This window comes from Pezoporus occidentalis, unplaced genomic scaffold (genome assembly GCF_034315485.1).
Source record: "Pezoporus occidentalis ecotype Australia unplaced genomic scaffold, CSIRO_AGI_Poc_V1 ctg373, whole genome shotgun sequence".
In the NCBI taxonomy this organism is placed as follows: domain Eukaryota; kingdom Metazoa; phylum Chordata; class Aves; order Psittaciformes; family Psittacidae; genus Pezoporus; species Pezoporus occidentalis.
The window spans coordinates 158,632-179,829 of record NW_026915695.1 but is presented as its reverse complement, the minus strand read 5'-3'; the positions used below and the strand labels follow the sequence as shown (position 1 = coordinate 179,829).

The following is a 21,198-nucleotide window of genomic DNA, read 5'->3' as shown; positions in this document are numbered from 1 at the left end:
AGGCCAAGGGCATGCATTTTCCCATGCATGGATGGGATGAGGCACAAAGGGTTATGATGTTAGATGTAAGGAAGAAGCTCTTCCCTGTGAGGGTGCTGAGGCGCTGGTGCAGGGTGCCCAGAGAAGCTGTGGCTGCCCCATCCCTGGCAGTGTTCAAGGCCAGGTTGGACACAGGGGCTTGGGCAACCTGCTCTAGTGTGAGGTATCCCTGCCCATGGCAGGGGGCTGGAACTGGATGATCTTCAGGTCCTTTCCAACCCAAGCCATTCTATGATTCTATGTCAAGAGCTTCCTGTCACATATATGCCCTTCTGATGAGCAGAGACTCCAAAGACAGACATTGGGCTTTAGCATTTCTCCGTCCAAAAGCAAACCATGAGGGCATGGAATTACACTTTCTGGAATTCTGTTTTAATAGAAAAAAAACATATTGAGAAGTGCCTGACGTCCAGAAAGCCTCTGCACATCCATGGAACTGACTGCTCCTCAATCTTAATTATGGATTTTATGTTAATTGAGGACTCGCTAGCTCTGAACAAGCCACCTAGCATCTCAATGTAACCGCATTACCATATGCAAAATGAGCAGAAACATGCCTCTTATGCAGTTCACAAGCATCACACAAGATGTCAATCTGCAATTGACACTGCCATTTAACTTGACATTAAAAAACTGTAAAAAATTTACAGAACAAATGGATAATAACTCAGAATGGATGGGCTGGTCAGAAATAATGAGGCAAAGACTAAATAGATGAAGGCCCATTCAACAAATAAGTATAGGCTTAACACATAAATCATGAATTGCTGTGGGGTACCTCATTTCCGGAAGGACAATTTGGAGCTAAATAAAAGGTCTCCCCATCCCTTTGCTCCTCACTCAACTGCACCACTCAGTTAGCACGGTAAGCATTACCCATTAGCGGTGTTCTTTGATGGCAATGGTTCTCATTTGGCTTTGGTCAAGCAATGAATGGAAATGTGTCTTTGATTCTGATCTTTGTGGGTTGTTGGACTAAAGGACCTTTAAAGGTCCCTTCCAAACCAAACTATTCTATGATTCTGTGAGCTAAAGCTCTCTCTGAAATGCAGGCTTTCCAAGCCTGTTGGTCTATTGCTTATTGCAAAAGACAGTTGGTAGAAAGAGCAAAGTGGAAAATAAGCTTCTTGGGATGGAAGTCAAAGCAAATAAGTTGGGAGCAGGGTATGATGTGGCTACTACCATTGGACTTAGCAGCATTTGAACGCCAAAACAAAACACACCTCTATATACTTGGGAAGAAGTTGTATCTGAAAGTACTCTGTGTTTCAGGTCCTCGCTCCTCCCAGCCTTGACCACTCTACAAACAACATGCGTTGTTGCAGATGCGGATGCTGCTCCGTCGTGAAGAGCAAGGCTGTGTGCTGCTGCCAGCCATGCCAGAAGACCATCTGTTGCAGCCCATGCCAGCAGTCCTGCTCCTGCGACCCATGCCAGAAGACCGTCTGCTGCGACCCATGCCAGAAGACAGTCTGCTGTGACCCATGCCAGAAGACCATCTGCTGTGACCCATGCCGGAAGACCGTCTGCTGTGACCCATGCCAGCAGTCTACCTGCTGTGACCCGTGCCAGCAGTCTGTCTGCTGCGACCCATGCCAGAAGTCCTGCTGTGACCCATGCCAGAAGCCCTGCTGTGACCCATGCCAGCAGTCTGTTTGCTGTGACCCATGCCAGAAGCCCTGCTGTGACCCATGCCAGCAGTCTGTTTGCTGTGACCCATGCCAGAAGCCCTGCTGTGACCCATGCCAGCAGTCTGTTTGCTGTGACCCATGCCAGAAGCCCTGCTGTGACCCATGCCAGCAGTCTGTCTGCTGTGACCCATGCCAGAAGCCCTGCTGTGACCCATGCCAGAAGCCCTGTTGTGACCCATGCCAGCAGTCTGTTTGCTGTGACCCATGCCAGAAACCCTGCTGTGACCCATGCCAGCAGTCTGTCTGCTGTGACCCATGCCAGAAGCCCTGTTGTGACCCATGCCAGCAGTCTGTCTGCTGTGACCCATGCCAGAAGCCCTGCTGTGACCCATGCCAGAAGCCCTGTTGTGACCCATGCCAGCAGTCTGTTTGCTGTGACCCATGCCAGCAGTCTGTTTGCTGTGACCCATGCCAGAAGCCCTGCTGTGACCCATGCCAGCAGTCTGTCTGCTGTGACCCATGCCAGAAGCCCTGTTGTGACCCATGCCAGCAGTCTGTTTGCTGTGACCCATGCCAGAAGCCCTGTTGTGACCCATGCCAGCAGTCTGTCTGCTGTGACCCATGCCAGCAGTCTACCTGCTGTGACCCATGCCAGCAGTCTGTTTGCTGTGACCCATGCCAGAAGCCCTGCTGTGACCCATGCCAGCAGTCTACCTGCTGTGACCCATGCCAGCAGTCTACCTGCTGTGACCCATGCCAGCAGTCTGTCTGCTGTGACCCGTGCCAGCAGTCTACCTGCTGTGACCCATGCCAGCAGTCTGTCTGCTGTGACCCATGCCAACAGTCCGTCTGTGATACCAAGGTGTGCCAGAAGACCTGCTGTTGCTGTGGCCAGGTACCCTGCTGCTGTACCTGCCGCCCTTGCTGCCCTGCTGCGTGTCTATCTTGCTGCTCCTACACCGTGAAGAAGCCCATTGTGCTGAATTGCAGCCCTGTGCCATGCTGCTATCCCCTGAGGAAGTATGGCATTCCCATCCAGCAGTGCTGTACCACAATCAAGAGGCTTCGCTGATCTAACTCTGGGAAGTAAAAGCAGCTCTGCCGGCTCCCATCTCTGGCACACAAAAAGAACAGGCACAAGGAGATGAAAACCTGCTCATTTGCTCCTGGTTCACATGACGATGGAGTAAACACCTTGTGATTTTCTTCTTGTTTTCAAACTTGAGCTGCCTTCTTTCTGCCTTTTCATTATTGAACATCTGCAATGCACTTGAATACGTCACTCATCGTGCAAAGCAAAAAAGCTCTTAGATATTAGTGGGGCTGTTAATTCTTTTCTTGGTGTATGGGACTTGGGCTATCTTTGCTGTTAATGTTATCATTCTTCATTCCCTCTCTTGATTTGTAGACAATAAAAGTTAGCATTGAGCAAAACACAAAATCTTGCTTTGGTGGTTTTTACATCACTTTGCCCAGAATATGTCCTCGTTCTGCTGCTGTTCCTGTGTCTTCAGCCAGGTTCCTACTGGCTACAGACCTGCTCCCATGGCACAGCAGAACATTTAGGAAACAAAGAGCTGTCCAGCACTGCTGTGCGCATAAACTGGGTCATCATTAGTGATGATCCCTCCTTCCACCTACCGACCATCTACCTCAGCTCAATTTTTACCATAGAACTTAATGGTTAAGGTAAATAAAAACGCAAAGTTCACAGTTGGAATGAAGCTTGCAGAACCCCACCACCTGAAGACGCACCACTCCATGAGATGTATAAGAAACTCATGATGTACAACAGGTATTTCACTAGGTACTGAGAGGAACTCACTACTCACTGAAGAGCAGGCACCATCTTCTTCCACTTCCATTTTCAAACTAATAGATTTCAGAAAACACTTTATGTTGTTTAATTATTTTTATGTGAACAGAGACTTTCATAAGCAGCATTCCTGGATTCCAAGCAGTTGGAACGACACCCAGGTTTTAGCATAAAACTTAAAAGCTTCATTCCTAAAATAGCACACACATGAGTCAACGAGACCTTTTGTACCTGGCTGGGACTTCCTTTACTATTAAAATTCAGGACTCAGCTCTGAATTGCATGGCTCAGGAAAATGCCTTGAGCACTGTCTTGATTGCTTCCCTCAACCAGATCTTCAGAGCATACATAAAGTCTGCATTAGAATAGCCTTCTCTCCCATGTTAGACTCTTCCATAAACTCAGGTCTTTAGGAGTTTTTTATTAATAGGTAAATTCCACTGGCAGAAGGAGATCCTACTCCATATTATACCAGAAATGCATTCTGTTACGGAAATCATATGCTGGAAAAGCTGCTGTGGTGGTTTCATCCCCATTTACAAAGCTCTCAAATGCATGGAACCACCATGGGATTTTACAAAGACATCTTGGCATGGCATGTCAAAGTGGTGATGGTTTGAAACTGAAGGAGGGTAGATTCAGATTAGATAGAAGGATGTTTTACTCCTAGGGTGGTGAAACACTGGAACAGGTTGCTCAGAGAGTTGGTAGATGCCTCAACCACGGAAACATTCAAGGTCAGGTTGGGCAGGGCTCTGAGCAACCTGGTCTAGTGGAAGGTGTCCCTGCTCCGGGTAGGAACTGGGTGAGCTTTGAAGGTATTGTCCAAATCAAACCATTCTATGATTCTATAATTCTAATAGAAGGATCACCTTGGCCAATATGGTGACAATAAAACCTGATTAAAAGGCAATTAATGACTTATTCCATGGATGACATGTTTAAGGGTTTACACAAAGAGGACATTATTTCCTTCAGGCAAGTATACAGCTAATATGGTGTGACCGAAACAATGCTCCCCTAGGGACAATTCCAGAGAGTCAGAAGAGGTCATGTTCGCATCTTGGAAAGATGCTGCGTGTCCCAGCTGTGAGGAGTCATGTCACCACTCCAGCCTCACATTCAGAGTCAGCTAAACAGGATGGAAGTCTCTATTTGCCATAAACATCAAGTATGTTAGGACTCTCATCTTATATTCGTGCCCCCTCTCATCACATGAAGACTCCATCATCACCTTCTTCTCATGCGGAGATATGCTGGCTCCGCACATGGCCACAGTTCCTTCCCCCATTCCCAAGCCTTGTAATATCTGCCTTGACTCCAACCATCTCATCATTCCCTCCTGATTGTTCAGCCAAACTTTGCATGCAGAGCAGCCTTGGTTCGCTGCAGCTAAAACAACTAGAAGTAATTGCTGAAAAACTCAGACCACCTGAGAGATTTCAGCTGGGCTCCCAAGGTACAGGGAAAAGTGATGGAGAAATGCACTCAGGATTGAATTTCCAGTCTGGAACCTTACACTTGCCTACAATGACAGAGAATCTAGTTGTAAGTGTGAAACACTTATATGTGATCATCACGAATACCATGAAACACAAGGTGTCTCAGTCTCACAGGCCTTAGAAATGACCTCAGAATATGGAGTATATGGAAGCAACACAGACAAAAGCTGACGTGCACTCTGCTTTGAAAGCTGTTTAATTTAGACTTAATCCATCCCTTTCATGGGAAGGCTTAGCAGAAATAAAAAGCACCATGAAGGGAGACCCAAGAACAAGGCTGAGAAAGGAGAAACCCTTCAGTCTTAACTTTAACCACACAGAGGCAGGAAAACAGGATTCACATTGACCAGTGGTTTCCACTGGTCCACCAAAATCCCAGCCAAGCACAGAGGGAACACACCAGGGGTGACATTTCCAAGTTCCAGGCATGGTTCTCCCACTGCTTCAGCACCTGATTCCCTCGTGTGCATTGTCCCTGCATCTCAGGCTCATTCCTTGGGAAGCGGATGGGAATTCCTTAGAGCTACCTCCAGATCCCATTAATGCAAATTCATTAGAATCTTTCCACTCTTGTTCATATGTGAGACTAATTACGGTGAGGAATTGAAGTGGTGAGCAAGCAGAAAGAGGTAAAGATTAAATACCAGAAGACATGTGAGTGGCATAGGTTGGGTGATACATGGGGAAGTTGGAATTGCCGAAGAATGCCTCATTTCTGGGGGGGGATAGCTTGGAAGCATATAAAAGGCTCCCCATCACAGTGGCCTTCATAATCTCGTCTTGACTCCTCCTCTCTTGTCCTCACTGGTCAATAGGGTAAGTCAGAGCTTACTACTTGTCTCTTCATTTGCACTGTACTGTATTTCCACATGCTCCTGCAAGAAGCCATCCAGGATTTCCTGTACTGTTTGGTTTTGAGAGACTATTTTGGGGATCCAGCTGGGTAGCTCCTTTCTGATGGAATCAATGCTGGACAACATGCCAAATGCACAGATGTCCATGCAAAAATGTGGAGATCTCAGGGATAGGTTAACATGGGATTCTGGACAGTAGGGACTTCTGCAGGCACTTCAGGAGGGGCTTTGGGATAAGGGTGCTTTAAGCTGCCTAAACAGGGAGATTCAGGCAGTAAAAAAGACCTTCTCTCTATTCTTTCCAGCTTTGCCTACAAGACTACCAACAACATGCCCAACGGAGGTTGCGGATGCTGCGGTGGAAGTAATAACTACACCGTGTGCTGCTACAGCAGCCCGAAGTGCTGCAAGAGACCAATGTGCTGCCAGCCCATGCAGTGCTGCTGCCCCACCACTTGCTGCATGCCCATGCAGGCCTGCTGCTACACCGTGAGCAACAACAGTGGCTGCTGTGGAAACTAAACCCACTTGGCAATGGGCAGGCAACGCTCTGCTGCTGATGTTTCCCTCCTGGCTCATTTGGATATGGATACGGCCTTGAACATTCTTCCTCCTTTGCTTAGAAACTGTAGATGATCTCTCCTCTCCTTTTCCTGCCTTTAATCACCAAACCCATGTAAATGTGCTTTGAGGTTGCTATCAGTATGATTTTTGTTTGTAAGCACGAGTCCTACTGTTCGTTTTCCTCTTGGTGTGTGGGGTGTTTAAGTCTTTTCCTCACTGTTTTGTTTCAATCTGTCTGAAAACCAATAAAACCTGTAGTTCATGAGCCTGCTAAGTTCCTTGGTGGTTATCTGTTTGCTAGCTGGTGAATCCAGAGTGCAGCACTGCACCCATCGCCTTTTCTTTGCTTTGTTTCCCAGTGCTCCTATGCTCCTGTCCTAAAGATGCCACCTAAGGGGGTTTGCCTACACAAAGAAAACCAGTGCACCCTGGATGCAGTTCTGAGTTTCTGCATGGGTCTATTCTAACACAAGCTGAGTGTCCGACATCTCTATGAACAATATCTCTCCTCTCTCTGTAAAACTACAAAGAAGTAGGAAGAACATAATACATAAACTTGTGAATGTGAATTCCTTCTGAAATAGTTTGACACGACACATCCCAGCTAGAAAAGTTCCATGTATTTCAAATAGGTGGTTGAACCTATAGACAGTCCTTACAAATTTATGAGATGGAAGTCTTGCCTCTGCTAAAATATCTGGGTTACCAGACATTAGAGAAATGGTGAGAAATCTCCATTGTCTTCAAGGAGGGGCTGGGTCAGTAAGGGTTGTGCCACAACAGTGTGCAAGATCTGCACCACAGCCTTCATTCTGTGCCTAATGCCTTTTACTGACTTGTTTCCATCTCACTTCAGTCCCTTTTTTGCATTAAGATCCACAGACCACTCCCCAAAGACCATTCAAACCCCAAGGTTACACGAGTGGCTGAACACAGCTATCACGGGTGGGAAATGCCCATCCGAACCATCACTTCTTCTTGCAGTTTCAGGATTTCCCAATGAGAAATTCCCCTCTGGAGGCACAAGTGAAGGTGTGTCCCTTTGATTCTGCTCCATTAATTCCTTGTAACCTGTTCAGTTCTCATGGGCAGGCATGCATCCTGACAGGGCACCTCTGAGGAAAGGAAATGCCATGCATGTTCTTCTGCCCTGTCTGGAGAAGTTGCAATTACGTGTGCTGCTTCTGCAGCATCTCACTCAAGGAATTACTCTCATTCCAGGAAAGCCTGGGAAGAAGCTGGCTGCATTTACTGCAGCACTAAAATCACTATCTGCTCGCCCTTGCACTGTGCAGAAATCAAAACAAGGCTCTCCTAACGTCCTCAGGGCTGACAGCAGCTTATCTAGGAGAACCCCCCATGGGAGCATCCCAGGGATCCCAGAGGATGTCAGGCAGCAGACAGGGAACTTGCCAGGCAGGCTCCACCATCCTCTCATTAGGCAGCGCTTCTCTCAGGATAATGTATCAAGGTCTTCAAATGAGAGCTGCAATTGTAGGCCGTGCAAAAAATTCCACCCAAATACCCTTGGTGTTCCTGCCAGCATCCAGCCCCACAGCAAAGTGCATCACAGGCAGTGGCTGGCATCAAACAAGCATTCATCCACCCTGGCTCAGCTGCCCAAAGCTCTGCCTTACCTTGACCTTCCTCTTTCTCTCCCTCCCAGTAAATGGTTCCACCTCAACTAGCTCTCTTCCTGCATCACTTCTGAGTCCCCACCACCCACGTAGCTCCATGACCCCAGTCAGAACCAGTTCTCTGTGCTTGTCACATCTATTCCACCTCCACATTCCTCTCCCTCTTTTGGGCCAAGCTGGGCTCCTTCTTTTACCACCTCCAACACTCTGAGTCCTGCACAACCTCCAGCTCCTTGCTGAGGAGCTGGGCAGGGCTGGTGCCACTGGATGCCAGGGCTCCAGCACACAAGGAGATTTCAGCTGGATATAAGGGGAGGTTGTAGGGGGGACACGTTGACTTGCAATGGCCCGGTCCTAGAGCTGTGGTTCCTTGCATTGCTGTTTGCACAGGCAGTGCTGCTCCTTCTTTTCTCAATTGAAATGCAAAGGATTCTGAAGCGAATATTCAATTCAGAATTCCAGAACACGTTTTTAGGGAAGCAGTCCCAGCAAAGCAGAGCAGGAACTGGAACGCTCCTGCGCCAGAGGTGCCCCCATGCAAACCTAAACACCCCAGGTTGGAAGGGTTTGCAAAAGTTAAGGCAAGCCAAAGGGCAAAGATGGATTTGGTATCACAAAGATGCTCTTTGCATGCAGGATGGACAGATGATCTTGCACGCAGGCACGTGCAGGTGACTGCAACCCTGGAGCCGGCATGACTCCCAACACATCCCAAACACATGGTCTTCTCTCTCCCTCCTCACATGCGCATCCTGTGACTGGGATGGAAAATACCCATTTTCACGAAATCTGCCAAATATTTGTTTCGAACACCATTCTGATGAACCAGCCTCTTACGTGCCCGAAAGACACATCCCAGGGGTTCAGTTTCGGCTCTGCCACTGATTCAGCATCAAGCTGCTGCTGAGTAAGTCCCTTAGCATCTTCAGCCGTCACTGTCTGCATTTGTCAAGCAGATAGGAAGGCACATTTTTGGCTCCCTTGCAAGGTTGCAGAGAAGACAAATTCATTACTATTCATAGCAGCCCTTTGATTATCTGCAGGCTAAACAATTATGAGGCAAAACAAAGGTAGTGATCACAAATAATAAGGCAAAGAGTAAATACCAGGAGACACGTAAAGCTAAAAAGTATGGGTTTGGGTTTGTAAACAGGGAAGTTCAAATGTCCAATGGCTGTCTCACTTCCAGGAGGAAGGTGTCGAGGACTATAAAAGGTCTCCTGGCCCAGCTCGCTTCATTCGCTCATCTTCTCTTTCATTCACCTCTCCTCACTCTCCAGCAGGGTAAGTAAGAACATCTAAATCTTCCTTCCTTTCCTAAAAGAAAAATGCTTTGATATCTTATAACAGTATCCAAATATGACAGGGTGTCTGGGGTGGGACTTTGAATCTGGGCTTTTATGAACTCTGTACATGGGTACGAGCTAGAGGGATGGAGAGGTTACGGGAGAACAAGAAGGGCCATGCACAGCCAGGGGACCACGGCTGTGGTTCTTGCTAAGATACTATAAGGTAGAACTTGTGTGGTTCTTGCTAAGACATTACAAGGGAGAAGTTTTTCACTGGGAGGGTGGTGAGGCACTGGAACAGGTTGCCCAATGAAGTTGTGAATGCTCCGTCCCTAGCAGTGCTCAAGGCCAGGTTGGATGGAGTCTTGGGTGACACAGTTTAGTGTGTGGTGTCCCCGCTCATGGCAGGGGGATTGGAACTGGATGACCTTAAGGCCCTTTCCAACCCAAACTATTCTATGATTCCATCATTCTATGCCCTGGTATGAGTAGGTGGGCATCTGCATTGCAGAAAAAAGACAGGAGTTATGAGCAAGATTTACTACAAACAAAAAGACAAGACTCGGTTTCAGCTCATTGAATCTCTGAATTCAGCATAACCTGAGTTTCAAATGAATTCTGTAGGTCCAAATATCCTGCTCCCAGTCACAGACAGATTCTCTCTGTTCCTTCCAGCTTTGCCTACAAGACTACCAACAACATGCCCAACGGAGGTTGCGGATGCTGCGGTAGCAATAATAACTACACCGTGTGCTGCTACAGCAGCCCGAAGTGCTGCAAGAGACCAATGTGCTGCCAGCCCATGCAGTGCTGCTGCCCCACCACTTGCTGCATGCCCATGCAGGCCTGCTGCTACACCATGAGCAACAACAGTGGCTGCTGCGGTAGCAGCAGTGGCTGCTGTGGAAACTAAACCCACTCGGCAAAGGGAAGGCAGTGCTCTGCTGCTGCTGCTTCCCTCCTGGCTCATTTGGATATGGATATGGATATGGCCTTGAACGTCCTTCCTTCTTTGCTTAGAGACTGTAGATAATCTCTCCTTTTCCTGCCTTTAATCACTGAACACTTGCAAATGTGCTTTGAGGTTGCTATCCACTGATCAGTGTGATTTTTGTTTGTAAGCACGAGTCCTACTGTTCATTTTCCTATTGGTGCGTGGGATGTTTAATGCTGTTGATGTTTCATGTTCCTTTTTCTTGCTTAATCTCTAATTAGTCATGAAAGACAATAAAATGTGTAAGTTATAACACTGCAAACTCCTGGTACATGTTTATTCATTTATCTTTGTCTTTTAAACTCTAACTCTTGATCTGGGACTCTTTTAGCAGTTGCTTGGTTCCTGAATAGAATGAATTTTTCAGCTATTTGTCATGTTATGATGACAGCACCCCAGTTTACATAGTAAAATCCTTGGGTCTGTCTTTCGTCATAGTTCTTGCTAGTGACAATACGTTACCTAAGCTACAGGAGCATCCTCCTGGCCATGCAGCTCCATGCTACTTTTAAAGATACACAGTTTGCAATAGAAACATCTGTATGGTCCTCAAGCCAGAGCTAAAGGTCTCTTTTGTTAATGGAAATCTTTCCATTGGTGAATTTGATGAGCTTCTTAAAAGGTTTGATACCTTCTCTGTATGATTAACTATAACACCAAGCATGGTCTGCATGGTGCAGGGAGGTACTCATTGAAAGATGTGGAGATACAAGTGTAGCCTGAGGGATTCAGGAATACTGCCTAACTTCATCTGGGATACTATTGAAATGTGGCAAATTTTAAGAGACAAGAACTTAAATATTTGCACTTCCTGCTTTGTAAAATCCTCAGGAAGGGAAGTGACTCCAAAACACCTCTTCCAACATAAAAAAAAATCCCCAAACAGCACAATCTTGGGACTGCAGTAAGAAACCTAAAATCCCTGTTGGGCCTGAACAGATACCAAGGTCTTTTCCATCCTTCCACGCACGCCCCATGGTTTCCTGCAAGGCAATGGCACTTTTCCTGTAGCTAAGGAATAAATAACCTCTGTGGCAGCAAAGTCCAAGCACGCGCCTTGGAGTCACACCCTGAATTCTGCACATGCTTTGCCCAGTGATTCAAACCCAAACACCACTGGACCAAGCCCTGAGCATCTCCTACGGAGGCTCTACCATAGCGTGTGCACATGGAAATACCTTTTGCACTGACAGCCCTGGGGCTGGTACTTAAAAAATGCCTTGACCATCCACAGAAATGCAAAGGGGAGAAGCTACGCAGAAGAGGAGTTCAAGCAGAAATCAGAGAGGTGGATATGGTGCTTGACAAAGCCTGAAATGCGTATTTCATAAGGCCCTTGATCCAGATTTAAAGAGCATAAAAGGGCTTTCGTTGTTGATCCCACTCACTTGATGGAGCACCCCACACAGGCCAAGAATATCTGCCTTTCAACATGGTCCTGATGTCACCCTCAATTTCCTCACCATCTCTCCATTTCTTCAGTTTTTCTATGCTCTGGAAGGTGATGAGCATCATATTCACATATCACAGACCTTCTGGGAAAAATAAGGTCCAAGCTTGCCCTTATCTGCAAAGCCTTGTTTCAAAGCATCAGCTGCTGGGTGCCTGCACATGGGACCGGACACCAGAACTCCTGGGCCTTTTTGTGGCTTTCCCACTGCCAGAGAGACTGCTTTTGGGCACATCACTCAACATCACGGTATTCTAGGTATCCTGATGCCAGGATCCCACCTGACTAACCTTAGTAACAGCGTATTTGAACATGACCAATGAGAGAACTAATTAGATAATGGCCACTGTATATGCAAAGAGCTAAGCTGACAGCTTCCATCAAGGGAGATGCTAATTGCTGCTGATTAATACAACAGCAAGTGCCAGAAAAAATATCCATACAGAAGTGGCACTCACTGCTCAGCTATTAATTCCCAGGGCATGCCTCATTTCCAAGAGAGCTTGGCTGCATATAAAAGCTTTCAGCCCTGTCCTCAGGACTCAGACTCTCTGCTCAGCCCATCTATCCCCGGTCACAGGGTGAGTTGGATTCTCTCAGCTGATTTGGATTCTTCATTTTTATTCATAGAAGCAGCAAACCAAAAGGAAGTCAGTGGGGCTTGTTGCTTTTTCCCAGGCTATTTATCCCCAGGGGCTTGGCTGAACACAAGATGCGCTACCAGAAAGGAGACAGCAACCAGGACTTGTACCACGACAGCTCGGTCTGTGGCGAGAAGGGCTGGACAGGGTGCTGCCACGAAAGCCCTATGGGCACCACAAACCTACCCCCTTGCCACGACTCCGGCAGCCTCAGCCGTGACATTGAGGGGTCCTGCCAGAGCGAGCCTCAGGGCTGCCAGCCCCTGGAGCCATGCCCACCGCAGAGCTACTGCCCACCACAGCAGAGCTGCAACAAGCCCCGGCGGCGGGTGGAGGTGAGCCATGTGCAGCCCATCTGCCCCCCACCCGTGAAGATCCATCGCCGGCCCCTGCAGCAGTACCGTCCACCACTGCACTGCGAGGAGCCGGGATGCTGCGGCAAGCCCCGGAGGAGGGTGGACCAGTGCCCAGTAGAGGATGCTCGTCCCCCCGTGATACTGCATCCCCTGCCGCTGCAGCATCGCTGCCCCTGCAGCCCGTGCTGCTGCCCACCGGTCCAGCACTGCCGCCCGGCTGCTGTGCCCCTGCCACAGCATCCCAGCCAGCACCAGCAAAAGAAGGTCACTCTCTTGCCACCCTGTCTGCAGAAGAAGTGATGTGCTGGGACCCCTCCTCAGCACATGCTCAGAGGGGAGGATGCTTCACTCCTCGCCTCATCAATGTTCTCACCTCTGCTTTCAGCACAAAAGCGGTGGCTGATGGCTCCTTGCTGCTCTTTGCACACTGGATTCAGGGTCCGCAGTCCCCTGCTTGACCCCAGCACTGACACTTTAAATTCTCAGGGTCCTCCATGCCAAGGAATAGACTTGAATCATTCAACCCCACTTTGCTCTTCCTCAGGGTGGAGCAGCCTTTTCTCCCTTCCTCTGAGACGGTGAGCAGCATGGGGATGGAGAATCGGAATGGAAAGAGCCTGAGGAAGGATGGGGAAACAGCCTGACATGGATTCACCTGTTCTGATTTTGAAAACAGGACTATACTGGTTAAACAGTACACACTGTGATGGCAGGAGCATTAAGGACTCCTGAGATTTTATTTCCTCCTCTGTATATTCAAGAATAAAGTGGAAAAACCTTAGCTGACACTTGGTTCCTTTATTTTTAACCCTAGAAATATTACAAACGTTACCATGAGATGCTAAAAGTCATTAAAGTTCTCATGAGGAAACTTGTACCTTTAAAATCAAAGCCAGAGTTTACTCACGAGGATTTCGGCTCTGGCTGTAGCAGTCTGACCACGTTGACCTCCATCTGTGTGCTGTAAAATCCTCTCCGCTGTGGTTACCCACCACAGAACCAATTCATGGACTTCACTATGGTCCAGATCTAGGTACAAACTGTTTGCTCTCTAATGCATGCCATCATTGACTAGATAGTAACACTGCACCAGGAGGCCATCCATCATACGAATGTTAATCATGATAATAAGGGTGTGCTCCAGCACGTGAGGTGTGTCTGTGCATGCCAGGAATGCCTTTTCACTCCATGCAGGAAGATGCAGGCCAGGCTCTTCCCCCACAGCACCCAAATGCACAATGGTAACGTGCTGTTTCTCTCTCACTTTGCCAGAAAAACCTCTCACTAGTGCATTAAAACATATTTCCGTGTCTCTTTGTATTGCCCAAGTGTGTCCCCACAGCCACTAGCAACCACCAAGGAAAACCAGAAGGAAAAGAGAAATTCATTCTTGTTTTCTTGGTGCAGAAAACCACAATAATTTAATTTTTCTCTAATTTCAACCAAACAAATAAAACCACTTAACGTGTGAACTTTAGCCTCAGAAATTCCTTACTTTATCGGCTATTTTCCCCCCAGCCTCTTCTTGCTGAAGCCAGCTCCCAAACACAGACCCAGTGTGGTGTCCAAAGGGCTGATCAGAGCCCACAGGCCAAGAGCCAGCATAACCCTCACAGCATATCAGCTTTGATCCATTTTTCCTTCCAAGGTGCTTTTTGCCAGCCACCCCATCCCAGTTAGTCCATGGACTTTTCCAGCCAAGCCATGTCCAGCAGTTTCAGCTGCTCACCCTAATTTGACGTCACCTGGATTAGCCAAGTCCACCCAAAGCATTGATGAAGATGATACACAGCACTAGTCATCCACTGTTTAGTTTACCCATCCAGTCCACACCTCCACCAGCTTAACAACAAGGTTGCTATGTGAAACTGTGCCAAAAGCCTTCAAAAGCCGAGATAGCACCATCCATCACACTCCACTGTCAGCAGAGCCAATGCCTTCATCACTGAAACCCATCAGCACGATTTGTTCTTGGTGACTCTGAATTGGCTCTTCCCAATCACCTGTCTGTGCTTCAGGCACCTGGAAATGCTCCTCATGGGTAGTAGAAGGGGAAGGCCAGGACATTAGCACTGTCCACATCATGACTCCTGACTCACAGGTCACTCATCAGCCTCCAGTCAGTGCCCTGGTCCTCTGGAGACAGTGAATAAGTACGTTATTACCTGCTTCACATAGCTGATGTGTGGTTGACATGATATTAATCCTTTATGTGCACCACTTGGTAACTGTTGTGTAATATATATAATTATAATTAAGAGATGCTTATCAGAATCACGAGTCAAGCAGAGCATGCCAAGTGCTGGGAACAGCATCCAAATGGAGGAGGTGTTTTGTCAATAAATCATTTAATCCTCGTTCCTGCAGAGTGTTTCATTTACAATGGGAGAGACTTGGAACTATATAAAAGGCCTCCAGCCCTTTGCTTCTCACAATCTGTTCCCCTGGTCAGCATCTGCCTCCCCTTGTGAATTGGGTAAGAAACATCCCGGCTTCATTTTTGGATGGGTGTCTGGATTCAGGGGGTCACAGACCTGGCACACTTGCCCCCTGTTTCAGACCACCAGGGCTAGAGGACAATGGGCAAAGCGAAGAAAGAAGCTATTGAGAGACTTGGGTGTGGGATCTACAGCAATGCCACTAAATTCTGCAATGCTTTTATGGTTGTTTCTGTTCCTGGAGAGGGAAAAAGTGAGGGTAAGGTCAGAAAGGGGGTTTGGACATGATGTGATCAGTACTGGGCAGCTGCAAGAACTGTCTTTGGATCCAGGCTTTCAGGATAAGCAAGGTTGACCTGTTCCTGGCTCACTAAACCTTCTTTATGGCAAACTGAATGGAAAGAGAAGAGGTGGACGTCCAGACATACGTGACTGTGTGTTTTGCAGGTGTTCCCCTACGACTCAAACATGATCTACTCTTCTGGAAGGGAATCATACTTCAACTTGAACTCAACCTGGTACGATCCCTCAGGGTCCTGGCTGGACACCCGGCGCACCCCCTTCCGCTATGGGTACAACACTTGCTGCTCAGGGTGCGACGGTGAAGGCGTTGAAGGGATGAGAGGGCACAACTACCGTCACTATGGCTATCGGCAGCCAGTCTGCTCCGAGAGGTGCCACGGCTATGCTGTGTCTGATTCCTGCCATGGAGGTGGTTCAAGCTGCGTCAGGAGACCCACGTACAGCTATGGGTCATCAGGGGGATGCCAGAGCTATGGGAGGTCCGTCTGCTCCGAGAGATGCCACGGATCCTCAGGTTCATGCCACGGAGGTGGTTCAAGCTGCGTCAGGAGACCCACGTACAGCTATGGGTCGTCAGGGGGATGCCAGAGCTATGGGAGGTCCGTCTGCTCCGAGAGATGCCATGGATCCTCAGGTTCATGCCATGGAGGTGGTTCAAGCTGTGTCAGGAGACCCACGTACAGCTATGGGTCGTCGGGAGGATGCCAGAGCTATGGGAGGTCCGTCTGCTCTGAGACGTGCCATGGATCAGGGTACCAAGGTGGGAAGCCATGCTACAGCAAGCCAACGCAGTGCATCACCCAGTGCCCCCCAGTGCAGACCTGTCCCTCTCCGGTGCAGCAAGGCTGCGTGCCTGCTGCAAAGTGCATCCCAAGCCAGCAACAAAAGCAGGTCTGCAAAGTGCCAGCCCAGAAGACAAAATAGAGGACATGAGGAATGGGGATGAATGGGGGAACCTTCTCCCTCTTGCAACATTGCCTTGATGAATGGCATGTCCTGTCTTGTTCATGCATCTCCACTCTTCCTCTCATTTTGCTTGTAACATGTTTTGAAAGTGTAACTCACCGTCCCTGTGAAATATTAAGTGCTGTTCCCGTCCTTATTTCACAGCAGATGTGGAGGCAATAAAAAACTATGGTTCATACCCCCCTTGCATCAGTGTTTTCCACTTCATCCCTTTGAACTGACTCTGTTCCTTCTTGTGGCCAAAGCTGGTGATTGCAGTGTCCCTGTTCACCTCATACTGAGGTTCCTGGTTGATTCAACCTTACAACTTCCTTGTTAAGAACTAACAGTTTTCGTCACAAGCTCTTTCTGCAATCCAGCAATTAAATACTAATATCCTAATGCAAAAAGAAAAGCCATGCATTTCATCAGAGGTAAGAATGAGAGGGTCTGCGTGGCACATCGTTCCATCCACTGACTAAGCAACGGGTACAGTCTGACTTGCGTCATAAGCCTCCAAGAAGGCCCTGGGAAAAAAGTCAGGAAGAGGATGCAGGAATGGGAATGCCATGGCTAGTGCAGAACAAGAGACAACGCCAAAGCTGCTGGAAGAGAAATGTTCTGGCCCATGGTCCATTAGACCTTGACTCATCCCAAGGGAGGCAGCTCCTGCTATGTGGCTTCAGCAGTTGATAGTGATGCTCGGTGCATTCTGAGCGATAAGAGCTGTTAGGAAAGACCAGGATCTCATGCTGATCTCATTCTGACTGATGAGAGATGTTGGGAAAGACCAGGATGGATGAGACTCCTTCTAAGACTTTGACCTTGGGAGAAGTGTGGATCATCTGGCCGAGAATACGTGTCAAATGGAAGTTAGCAAAGGGTTTGTAGACATCAGAGAGCACTTGGCAGGACCTGTTCTCTCTAACAGGAAGAAAAGCCCCAAACTCCTTGTGGGATATGGCCTGATAGGGCTATGAGAGGAATCACCTGGTTGGATGGTTGCAGGAAAGCAGGGATCTGGAGTCAGTGACTCACAGCATCATGTCCCCAGTGGCTCCCTGTACCTCACCCAGTCCAGGCAAGAGCCTCCATCGTCTCCATCTCCCCGTGTCCTGCCTTGCCCAGCCTGCAGGATGTGACACATCACGGAATCAGGTGCTTTGCAACATTAGTGGTGGAGATTTCTCCTGCAGCACGATCTGGATAAGGAAAAGAAGTAAAACTGGGTGCAGGGTGCACCCTCCTGGGACAGAGGTGTTATAGGAGGACACATAGGGGCTGACGACATGCTCAGTAAACTTTCCTTGCCAACCTCTTTCTCATACATGTGCAAAGGCTGATGCCAGCCTGCATTGCAGAGCACACAGTCACCATCCCAAGCATGGCTTGCCGGGGTGGCCCAGGCTGCTTGGTGCATTGCAATGGCTCAGCTACCCCTGTGCATGCAACGTCTCTTGTGCAAGCCTTGGGGACCTCTGTGGAAAGAAAGGTGCCAGCAGAACTATTGCAATAAAGGATAGGGTGTAGAAAAGCATCCAAATCCACCTTCAAATCCCTTCTGGAGCAAGCTGGGTTGTGGAATATTGGGTTGGAGGAGACCTCAGGAGGGCAGCTCCCATTTCCCACACCCCAGAGCAGGATTTGTTCTGCTTAATCTAATTTGACATGCAGTTGTCTAATCTCTAATGAGAGGGAATTCACATGAGCAGCCCCTGTCCAAAACAGAAGATCTTCTTTGTGTTTAAAACACCTCTCAGGGAAGTGGAGGTTTGAACTTGTACTCCAGACCCTCTAAGGTCTTGGGTTCTTTCTGTGCTTCATTCACCTCCTTCATAAATAGAAAACCAGTAACTGACATATGAAAGAATCATGACCATGTATACACCACCCAGAAACTATAATCCCAATTAGGGAACAAACCATCTCTGAGACCTGGGACAACTGCAAAGGCAATTCCTTCCATAAAACCGACAAATGACCCAAATTAGAACCCTGCTCTTCACTCCGAATAGGATCAAGGGTCACAGGGAAGCCTTCCCCTAAGATTAGGAGCTTTGCAGAAGATATGTGGGGCTCAGAGACCATCTGTAGCATCAGCCCTGTCCTGCCTTATACATGCATCCAGGTCGCTGACAATGCATGAGCATCCTCCCATCTGGGATCATGCTCTATCGCCGAGAGACATTATAAACATGTTTGTCACCATCCACGTGCTCTGGGGTGTGATCAGTGGATCGTGAATAATAGTTTCACAAGAAAACTCCTTCTTCTGACACTGGTGAAATAGCCCCAGACACATTCTGATTTCCTCATGTACCCATTCCCTCAACTGAGTCAGTAATGAATCTCTTCATTTTAAGTCAATCAACCAGTGCCATTATTAATATGACAGTGGCCTCTAGAGTCCTGCTGACATCACGCCTGGTGCACTCAGTAGGCAAAAAGGCTTTTCCCCAAGGCAGAGCTTAAATCAATAGAGATGCAGATCCTGGTGCCCTCCCCAAATGTAGGTGTGAGGACAAAGGGAGGACAGAGCTCAGGAAGTCCCAGCACTTCCCTCCCTACCTTTATCTCCAATCAGAGTGTAATAAAGGTAACCAATATTAGATATTGGAAGAAGTATCCTGGGACTGGGACACTGTTGGAGACTTTCTGTCCTTCCCAGCCTCCTGCCTGAATGATCTCTGCCTCTTACGGGGTTTTCAAATCCTTCTCTTTGGGTTAAAAGTCTTTCTTTGGGGCAAAGAAAGGACTAACTTGAAATATTGCAACACTCCAAAGCTCCTTTTAGTGCTTCCGTGCTGTTGTCTCAGAAATAGGTTTCTCTTTGATGCTACTCCCAAGCCACGTCCCACCTCCTGCGTTTTCCCCCTCCCACTTCAACTGGATGAATCCAGCAGGAGTTTGCTTCAAAGTCTCTCATCATCATTGCCCACCTCTGAACCCCAAACTTCAGGACAGCTTTAAGAGCCCAGAGGTGACTCAACTCCTTTTGTAACCCACCAGGGCTGAGCCCCATCACCCCAGTGGAGATGCATGGCCAGTGCTGGCCCCTAGGGCTCAGAGGAGGATGCTCACACTCCTTCACACCCCTTGTTTTCAGGGCACCCCCCACATGGACCAGCCCCAGGCTCTGTGCTCATGTTCTGCCACCCCGTCACGTGCTCATACCTGCATCCTTAATTCCCTTTGTCTCCTTCGCCTACTCACAACCTAGATCTTTTCTTCCCAACCTGCCCAAATGCACTTATTTTGCCTACACACCACCATGTCCTTGTTTGCTCTTATTTCTTCAAGCCCTTTCCATTTCCTGGACCCCTTTGTAAGCCAATCCACTGCTCACCCCACCAATTCCACCTTCCCATCCACTAACGTCTTTGCATTGCCGACTCGGGCTCAAGGCTCTGCTTCGCATTAGGCACAAGAAGGAAGCAAATGCTTTAGTCAAAGGCAGCAGGACCATCCAGAAACCTCCCCATTCAGGTGTGGTGGGCAATCAACATTTTTATGGAGTAAGGAGAGGAATGGCAGGATATTGATCCGCTTGCAATACCGGGAGTCAAAGAATCAAGTCCCTCCAGTGGGGCCTCATCTTGTTTCCGGAGGGAGAACATCAGGTGCCCTATAAAAGCTCTCGCAGCCCATTTCTCCTCATAGCCTCAGCTTCACATCTCCTCTCCAACTGCTGCTGAACAGGGTAAGTGCAGCTTGAGCAAACTTTTGCACTCTTCATGATCACCAGCTTTGTCCTGACCCTGAGGTTCTCGATTACTTCTATTACACATCTTATCTCCAGTCGCAGTTGCTCAGTCCTTCTGCCTAGGTTGTCTTCTCCATCCATATTCATGTCTATCCATAAATAATGGAAAGCAACTAAGAAAACTTAAAACTTACTGGCTCAGACAGCCTAGGACAGGACTCTTCAGGTCTAGCTCTGGACTCTGGCCTCTTGTCACTAGTCACAAAGTGCTTTAACTTCTGTCTTATGTACTTGTTAAACATAGAAGAGGAAGGAAAGACTTGCTCGAGGAAGGGTAGCACAGAGTGCTCTGTACAGGTCAGGGACCACTATGGGCAGAAATGAATAGCTGATTTTCCTCTCTTCTACAAGACTGCCTTATAATCAGAATTTATTCTGGATATATAATCCCATCTAACTAGCCACCTATTGCTGCCAGCTGGCAGACATCACAGCATCTCCTGCCTTGCACCCACTCAAGGATCATGATCTTCCCAGCAGGTCTGAAGATGTGCTCCTGCCAGGACAAAGACCAGTGCCACCAGCAAGAACGATCCTCACGCCACAGCAGTGAAGGGTGTCACAGGAGCAGTGGAGGATCTGGATGCCATGGGAGCAGTGGATCTGGATGCCACAGGAGCAGTGGATCCGGATGCCATGGGAGCAGTGGATCCGGATGCCATGGGAGCAGTGGATCTGGATGCCACAGGAGCAGTGGATCCGGATGCCATGGGAGCAGTGGATCTGGATGCCACAGGAGCAGTGGATCCGGATGCCATGGGAGCATTGGATCCAGTTGCCATGGGAGCAGTGGATCCGGATGCCATGGGAGCAGTAGTGGATCCGGATGCTACAGGAGCAGAATGGGATCCTGCCATGGAAAGCCACAGGATTGCCAGCAGCAGATTTATCAAGTATCCTCAAAGATGAAGTGATAAGGACGCTGTGTATGCGTTATACACATGCATGTCCTTGATCTTGTGCTGAGTTCCGAAAG

At 48.3% G+C, this 21,198-nt stretch overlaps 4 protein-coding genes across 4 annotated transcripts; all 4 read left to right on the top strand.

Annotated features, from left to right (window-relative positions):
• Positions 1 to 1,350: 1,350 nt before the first annotated feature.
• On the top strand, positions 1,351 to 2,742 carry LOC134170408 (keratin-associated protein 5-1-like). The gene is made up of 3 exons (XM_062631773.1): positions 1,351 to 1,509; positions 1,561 to 1,920; positions 2,356 to 2,742. The coding sequence occupies exons 1-3, from the start codon at positions 1,351 to 1,353 to the stop codon at positions 2,740 to 2,742; spliced, it is 906 nt and encodes a 301-aa protein (XP_062487757.1).
• Positions 2,743 to 12,488: 9,746 nt separating this feature from the next.
• Positions 12,489 to 13,073, top strand: LOC134170451 (uncharacterized). The gene has a single exon (XM_062631808.1). It carries the CDS (start codon positions 12,489 to 12,491, stop codon positions 13,071 to 13,073), a length of 585 nt encoding a protein of 194 aa, XP_062487792.1.
• A 2,606-nt stretch (positions 13,074 to 15,679) lies between these two features.
• LOC134170417 (loricrin-like) lies at positions 15,680 to 16,438 on the top strand. Its single transcript, XM_062631780.1, has one exon. It carries the CDS (start codon positions 15,680 to 15,682, stop codon positions 16,436 to 16,438), a length of 759 nt encoding a protein of 252 aa, XP_062487764.1.
• Positions 16,439 to 20,710: 4,272 nt separating this feature from the next.
• Positions 20,711 to 21,136, top strand: LOC134170416 (sericin-1-like). The gene is made up of 2 exons (XM_062631779.1): positions 20,711 to 20,846; positions 20,940 to 21,136. Exons 1-2 carry the CDS (start codon positions 20,711 to 20,713, stop codon positions 21,134 to 21,136), a joined length of 333 nt encoding a protein of 110 aa, XP_062487763.1.
• Positions 21,137 to 21,198: the final 62 nt, after the last annotated feature.

Excerpts from the sequence above, each read along its gene's own strand:
- LOC134170451 (XM_062631808.1), top strand. The coding sequence starts at position 12,489 with ATGCGCTACCAGAAAGGAGACAGCAACCAGGACTTGTACCACGACAGC.
- LOC134170408 (XM_062631773.1), top strand. The coding sequence starts at position 1,351 with ATGCGTTGTTGCAGATGCGGATGCTGCTCCGTCGTGAAGAGCAAGGCT. Across the intron at positions 1,510-1,560 it reads GCGACCCATGCCAGAAGACA|ACCGTCTGCTGTGACCCATG; the intron begins GTCTGCTGTGAC and ends CCATGCCGGAAG. Across the intron at positions 1,921-2,355 it reads GTGACCCATGCCAGCAGTCT|CCCTGCTGTGACCCATGCCA; the intron begins GTTTGCTGTGAC and ends CCATGCCAGAAG.
- LOC134170417 (XM_062631780.1), top strand. The coding sequence starts at position 15,680 with ATGATCTACTCTTCTGGAAGGGAATCATACTTCAACTTGAACTCAACC.
- LOC134170416 (XM_062631779.1), top strand. The coding sequence starts at position 20,711 with ATGTGCTCCTGCCAGGACAAAGACCAGTGCCACCAGCAAGAACGATCC. Across the intron at positions 20,847-20,939 it reads TGGATGCCACAGGAGCAGTG|GTGGATCTGGATGCCACAGG; the intron begins GATCCGGATGCC and ends GCCATGGGAGCA.